The sequence below is a fragment of the Fringilla coelebs genome (assembly GCF_963513975.1).
Source record: "Fringilla coelebs genome assembly, chromosome: 5".
Lineage (NCBI taxonomy): Eukaryota > Metazoa > Chordata > Aves > Passeriformes > Fringillidae > Fringilla > Fringilla coelebs.
The window spans coordinates 47,150,938-47,158,140 of NC_140033.1; the positions used below are offsets into that span (position 1 = coordinate 47,150,938).

At 49.7% G+C, this 7,203-nt stretch overlaps 1 protein-coding gene across 1 annotated transcript; it reads left to right on the plus strand.

Moving 5' to 3' along the window:
- Nucleotides 1-310: 310 nt before the first annotated feature.
- On the plus strand, nucleotides 311-6,690 carry LOC311153587 (retinoic acid-induced protein 3-like). The gene is made up of 4 exons (XM_084205532.1): nucleotides 311-431; nucleotides 2,873-3,828; nucleotides 4,823-4,866; nucleotides 5,482-6,690. Exons 2-4 carry the CDS (start codon nucleotides 2,904-2,906, stop codon nucleotides 5,572-5,574), a joined length of 1,062 nt encoding a protein of 353 aa, XP_084061658.1. The 5' UTR covers nucleotides 311-431; nucleotides 2,873-2,903; the 3' UTR covers nucleotides 5,575-6,690.
- The last annotated feature ends 513 nt before the right edge of the window (nucleotides 6,691-7,203 follow it).

The window sequence follows — 7,203 nt, forward strand, 5'->3', positions numbered from 1 at the left end:
GAGCAGGGAGGGGACGCACAGCCATTCATAGCGGCGGTCCCCACCCACGGGTGCCAGGAGCCAGACAGGGGAGCACCTTATCAGGTGTCTGAGCGAGCGGCATTCAGCGCTGTCCCGGCGCTCCATCCCCACCCCGGCGCAGGGGTGAGTGCCCCGCTGACGTCAGGCGGCCTTACTTCATTTCCTGGCACCGGGGCCGAATTTTCACAGCCCTGTCCCGTGGGAGAGGAGAGGAGAGGCGGTGGAACTGGAATAGGCGTGCTCAGCCCCACCTCCCCAGCCCTCCAGCTGTTAAAGCTCCCGGGGCGGCGGGCGCGGAGCTGCTGCTCGGCCGGCCTTGCGCGGCGGAGGTGCCCGGCTCCCGGTGCCCTGGGAAAGTGCCTCTCCTGGACGGAGCCTCCCCGCTGCCTTCTCCAGGCAGGACCCAGAAGGTAATTGAATGTGTTACAGGATCCAGGTCGGGCCTGCCGTCTGCAGCTGGGGTGGGACGGCGTGTAGGAGCGCGTCTGTGCGGGCATGGGGAGCCGCAGCGACCTCCGAGTGCCTCCCGGCCGTGACTGTGGGATGGCACTGCCAGCTGGGGCTGCGGAGAGCTCCCGGGAAACGACTGGGAATCCGTGGGGGAATGTCATCCTATGTAGAAACCTCTGTGAAAAAGGAGGGTCGAGCTGAAGGGAGAAGACTCCTGCTCCCTCAAGCGAGAGCTGTGATTTGGGGTGTGCTGTATAAGCTGCACGGACTGCAGGGCCCCTTGGAATTCCTAGGGGAATTCCACTGCTGTAGGTGCTGGATGAGCAGACACAGCTTCTGGGGAGCAACATCGCCCAGGAGACAGGGTAGAGGCTCTTCATGCCTCATCATGCTGTGAAGGACATCCACCCTGGAAAAAAAGAGAGGGCAGTAAAAATGGTCGCAAGTGGCCCAGTTCTCCAAGTCAGGAAGGTTTTCTCCATCCCATTTGTTCCTCTGGCCGTGGTGGCTGGCTGTGGCAAGCACCACTTGCAGTCAGCATCGGTCAGGACCCAAAGCTATGGGTGTGCTCCGTGCTGTCATCAGGTCACTCACGCTGCTTCTCTGGGCTCTCCACGTGCCTCAACAGCGAGCACCAGTCTGCATCTGCCAGAGCTGTGAGCAGATAAGCCAATAATCTAATCAACAGTAAATGTCTGTGGATAAAATTTTAGAATTCTCTCTCTATATTTTCAGAAATTTATTACTCACAATTGTCCAGATAACCCAGCTATCTGTGCAAGAGATCATAAATCTCCAAAATTTTGTGTACTTTGATTGTGAAAACTCCTTCATGTGTTATCCACTTATTCCATGTTGTCCATGGGAGTCCAAAGTTCCTGCATATTTGAATAATTTGCATTTTATTGTAGCCAGCCTTTTGAAGAACTGCGCATCTTTTACACAGTGAGGTTAGAAGCTGGAAAAATATTTCTCCACTTCAGTTAGAAGCAGGTCCATTGAAGTATATGTGGGGCTGGGAGTGAGTCAGTGGTATTTTCACCCTTTGTTCATCCCTTGGTTAGATCAACTAAACATTTATTAAAACCCCAATCTGCACTCACTAAAATCTGCTGGAAGGGTTTGAGAACCAGCTTCATGAGTGCAGTATATTGTTCTGGAGCAGGAAAATTAAGGCAAATGGCACAGTGAGCACTAAAGTCTACACATTGCAAGGTTGATTTTTTTTTTTTTTATTAGAAAGCCTACTTTTCCAGAGTGGGTCACCATTAAGGACCGGTTGCTCATGTTTCATTGTGATATTGTATCTAAACTCCTCTTTTGATAGATTTTAGAGACTCAAGCCTAAGTGAGGAATTTAGTGTTTAGAAATCAGTACCTGGCCCCTAGGGTCTAAACTCCCTCGGTGCTGTGATGTGCCAAAGGCGCCTGTGCTGTGGTTTCTGCATATGCTTCAAGCTCCCAAGACAGGAGGGGACTTGATTCCCCTCAACAGCCCACTGAAGCTCTCCTATCCCCTGGGAGACAGGCTTGCTCAGACAGCACTGAAGTCCTTCAGATGAGCCAGCAGGAGTGTGTTAGGGATCATTGGCTTGTGGACTCCTCACTCAGTGACTTGGTAACTTCCCACACAATGCACAGCATTGGCTCTGACATGTCAGGCCTCTCGTCAGTGCAAGGCAGTGGGGAGGAGAGTGAAGTCTCTGAGACACTCCTTATTGCTACACTGCTGTGAAGAAGGAGAGATGTGAGTTTGGGGCTAGTGGTTGGTGGCCTGTATTTGCTGTTGAATTTGGAGTGAGAAGGGCTATGCTGAAGGCATCTGGATAAGTTATCGGCAAGGTAAAAGGTGTTAAAGTTCCCCCTTCATTCATAATGGTAAACCAAAGCCAAAAGTGCCTCAAAGAATGTAAAAGGAGGAAAATTAATGTAAAAGAGAACAATGAGTTTCCTGTTCTGCATTGTTCATGTCTGAATCTCCCTGGTACAGAGTTGTTTGAACTTGTTAGAAGAGTGAAAACTGTGTTATGGCTACAGCTGCTCTTGTATCACAGAAGTGACAAGGCAGCACAGTCTTTGCACTGTAGGGCAACAAGCAAGCGCCCTCTCCAGTACCTCACCCTTCTCCCTGCTCCCCACACTCCTAAAATGTTGCACAACATCAGGCACGGTGCAGAGGACATGCAAGGTGAATTGCCTCCTCCTGAAGGGCTTGGCTTTTCTTGATGGAGAGCCAGTGCCAAACTTTGAGGTGACTCTGCTGCCATTGCCCCATGTCCTTAGCACTGTGGTGTCCTTGCCCAGCGAGGTGGGGATGGAGGTCTGTCCTGCCTCTCCTTCCCCACTGTTGACAGTTCCCAGATGGTTGACTTGACAGCCTGTGCTTTCTCTTTTCCTACAGCTTTGGAGAGGTTGTTCAAGAAGGCAAGAGGATGACAACGTCACCTCCCCCGGGCTGTGGCAGCATCAGTGCTGACTACCACCTGCTCTGTGACACAGAGAAGGCCTGGGGCATTGTCCTGGAGTCGCTGGCTGCAGCAGGCATCCTCATCACCCTTTTCCTCATCTGCTCGCTCTTCTTCCTCATCTGCAAAGTCCAAGACAACAGCAAGCGGCACATGATCTCCGTCTATTTTTTCTTTCTTTTAGGCACACTCGGCGTTTTTGGTCTCACTTTTGCCTTCATCATTAAACTCAATGACAGGACTCGTCCCACTCGCTTCTTCCTGTTTGGGGTCATCTTTGCTCTCTGCTTCTCGTGCCTCCTCACCCATGCCTGCAACCTCAACAAACTAGTGAGAGGAAGAAAGCCCTTCTCCTGGCGGGTGCTGCTGCTCTTCCTTGTTTCCTTTGCCCTGGTACAAGTTGTGATCAACATTGAGTACTTGGTCACCATGTTTGTAAACCAGAGAGAAGAATTCCTGAATATGACTCGGGAGAATACCAACAAGGACTTTGTCATGCTTCTGATCTACGTGCTCTTCCTGATGGCTCTGACCTTCTTGGTGTCCATGTTCACCTTCTGTGGGCCATACAAAAGCTGGAAGAGGCACGGGGCGCACATCTTTGTCACCGTCCTGTTCTCCATTGCCGTTTGGGTGGTGTGGATCACTATGCTCATAAAAGGCAACACAGTTTTAGAAAAACAAGTGTGGGATGATCCTGTTGTGGCCATTGCTCTGGTGTCCAATGGCTGGATTTTCCTGATAATGTATATTGTCCCCGAAATTTGTTTCCTCACTGCTCCTGTGAAGCTAGAGGACTACCCTCCAGAAGATGACTTCTGCCAACCCAAGTTCATAAAGCAAGCAACTGGAGTGGACAACCGTGCCTACACCCAAGATGAAATTGTGCAAGGTATGGTGCAGTGAATGACTCCACTGTCCCCCCAGCCCTAAGCACACAAGCACCACTCATGACCTAAAAGAGGTGGGAGAGCTACAAGAAAAGATTTGAATTTGATATGATATCCTAAATGAGAGGCTAGGAAAAAGCTTCAGACTGATAAAACTTTGGAGATGTCCATGCAAATTATTCCCCAGACATGAGGGAAATGAGTGAGGACCAATGCAAAAGCAATGTGTAGGAGCAGTGACTGAGTAGGAGACTTGCTGCATGTCAGGGCTGAAATATAACTCTTTATGACCTTCCTATGTCTGGGAAGTCCATGCTAAAAATCAGGAGGGTTTTTTTGTCCCTTAGCGATGCATCAGCTCTTCAGGCTTGTCTAGGTTATACCTTGGAGGTTATTTATTCCAGTTCTGATCAGGTTCCTATATCCATGTAAGAATGAATCCGTCATCCAAAAAGGAGGCAAGGAGCTCTTTCTTTTCTGTGTGAATCTTTTGCCTACTTGGACAAAGCAAAATGTTGCTATCAATGAGGTTTCCCAAACCTGTGGGTAGGAGATGTGATTCTTCTGGGTGTGGATTTGCTCCTGGTATCGTGTTCTGTCACCTGCAGTCAGACCCCCAGGTTTGTGAGAGAATAGCAAAGAAAGGCTGTGCTCTCTCAGGGAATACCCTGAGGGGGGTCTTGTGCATACAGGTGGGAGGGATTTGGCTGGTGGTGGTGGCAGTAATTGTGAGGCAACAGGAGGTGTGTAAACTCCAAGGCCACCCGCGTCCTGTTATTTGCAATACCATTCATTCCTGCTTTCAGAAGGAAATATTTAATCTCCTCCACCTATGGATTTTAGCCCATTCCTGCCTGCACACTGCACAGTTAGACCAGTCTAAAAGCAGCTGCTCATGTAGCCACAGATCCTCTGAGTCTCCCTTGATGTGGTATTTCTGAGCTACTGTGTAATGCTAATGCACTAACTTTCCCTTGCCTTTGTCTTGTGACACAGGAAACGTCAACTACTCCCCATATGCTTCTCACTTTCAGATGAAGGTAAGTTCATGCCACTGTCACTCTTTTCATCACATGCAGCCTACAGGCTACTGTTCAGGTGCTGGAAGGAAGGGAAAGAGAAGGGGCAAAGACAGATGGGTCTAGAGCAGGCTCTGTGAAGGCAGGCCCATGCTTTGCATGGAGCCAAGTGATTCTGTGCCATGTTCGTGGAGGTGCCTGTGGCTGGGTGGAAAGAAAGAGCTGCGACATGTCCAGGGACATGGGAAGGCAAGAGGGGCCCAGTGCAAAGTAGTTATGGTTTTCAATACTTTGGGATTTGGTACGATGTAAGAAGTCCTCTCTTCAAGCACAGTTCCTACAGTAGGCTGTGCCCTTTCCTAGGAGAGGGTGCTTATTTCCTCAGCCCATGCCATGAATGTATTCCCACCAGCAGACACTGGAAGTTGCAGTGCAGATCCAGAGCAGGCAGTCTGCATGTCCATTCACCAGTCCTCCTTCAGACCACAGCCTAGCCAGATCTAGTAGCTCACATCATGTTCCCTCTGGTGACCTTCAACTCTGTTTCTCCCTTCCTTCCTTTGTTTTCTTTATAAACCTTGTCTTATTACTTCTGTCCAGCTTTCAAAGGTAAAGACTTCTGTGCTTCCTTTTCAGGCCATTGAACCCCAGAATGATTTCTCCATCCCTCGCCCCAAGGCCCGGACAAGCCCATACCATGACTACACTGGTGGGAAAAGCCCCATGTAGCAGCTCCACAGTGAGCAGAGACTGAGTGCCCCTCAGCAGAGGCGTGGGGAATGGGCCACATGCTGACAAAGGAGATGATCCTGCAGAAGAGTCAACCCACACCAGCAAAAAAGGAGAGGGATCCTCTTTCCCCCACACAGGCATCTTGGTAGCTCTCTGTTATTCTTCAGACACAGCTTTCAGACACAGCCCTGGCCATCCTGTCCCTGCTCACTCTGTCTCCATGGGATGGAGCTTCTCTCTTCTGATGGAAGAGCATTCTGGCCTATTTCCAGCAGGAATGCTAGAGAAGCAGGAAGATCATCAGCTGGGTCTGGGACTGGCTTTGCCCCAGACAGGACCTGCTTTAAACAGCTCATGGGGGTGCCTGCACCCCTCATCTGATGGGAGAAGAGGAAGGAGCAGGAGCATCATCCCTACACATTCCTTCCTCTGTATACCCACAGACATCTCAGGCACTGCTGAGGACATCTTTATGTATGCCCACTCCCAGCCCTGCCTGGCTGTCCTCCAGAGATCAGTGAAGAAGAGACAGAGAGAGAAAAAGAATACTCCATTTTTCATCTTCATGTTTGCTTCCAGCACCTTCCTCATCATCTAGGAGGTATGCTGGAGATGGGGAAGAACACTTAAAGACATAAAACCATCTATGCCAATTTACCCTGTCACAGGTTCCAGTTCATGTTCCAACAGCTTCCTTTCCAGCTCTGGCTCCTGCCTGTGCCTCAGCTGAGCTCCCCAAGGTGCCTGCCCCCCCTGCAAACTCTCCCTCCCCACCCCAGCCATTCCAGGCTGTGGATCCCCAAAGACAAAGCCTCTTCCATGTGGCTCCTTGCAATACCCTGGTGGGATATAATCCTGTGAACCTGGATCTCGGCCTCTTCCTGAGTGTGTCTGTGGCATTCACACAAACATTTCCCAAGCAGCCAGGTTACAGAGGGCAGACACCCTTCTTCCCAGGCATGAGTGAGCAAAAGCGTGTGTGTGTGTGGTGTGTGGACTGCACCCTGGTGATGAGCAATGAGTCTGCAGAGTTGAATCATTCTGTAACCTGCTTTGCATTTGATAAATAGCTTTCCATGGTATTTCATCTGTAACTACAGAGAGCTCTCCAAGTGGGTGTGTGTGGTACACTGGCGTCTGACACTGCTGTATATTTATTTAGTACTTTGTATATGGACTGTTTAAGTAATAAAAACCCAAACAGCCTGTCTCTAAGAAACTGCTGTTCTTCCTTGGGAATGTGATTCCTGTCATGGCTGGTGGGGTGACAGCAATAGCTCTCCATGGGTTGGAGTGGGCCACCTCTGGGAGGTTGCACTTAGGGAAAATGGCAGAGAAGTGCTTCTTTGAGGCTTCATTGTGGACCAAAGAGCAGCTGCTTGAGGGTGCAGAAGAAGGCTTAGTATCTTCTCCATGCTACTTTTCTTGAATAAAGTTGATTAAATGTTAGGAGTGCTTAAGAAATGCAGAAATACAAATCCAAGGCACGGCAAGCAAATGCCAGAGGAAAGATGTGAACTTTTCATCACTGCACATGTCCGTGTCTGCTGTGTCAGTACTCCTATATTTATTCACTTGTGTCTTGTTGGGTACTTGCATGACCAAGAATAGGAAAGAAGCTTGTAG

What these genes read in the sequence shown, in the direction of transcription:
- LOC311153587 (XM_084205532.1), top strand. Translation starts at nt 2,904, where the DNA reads ATGACAACGTCACCTCCCCCGGGCTGTGGCAGCATCAGTGCTGACTAC. An exon ending in CCAAGATGAAATTGTGCAAG is followed by an intron (nt 3,829 to 4,822) that starts GTATGGTGCAGT and finishes CTTGTGACACAG; the next exon opens with GAAACGTCAACTACTCCCCA. An exon ending in CTTCTCACTTTCAGATGAAG is followed by an intron (nt 4,867 to 5,481) that starts GTAAGTTCATGC and finishes CTTCCTTTTCAG; the next exon opens with GCCATTGAACCCCAGAATGA.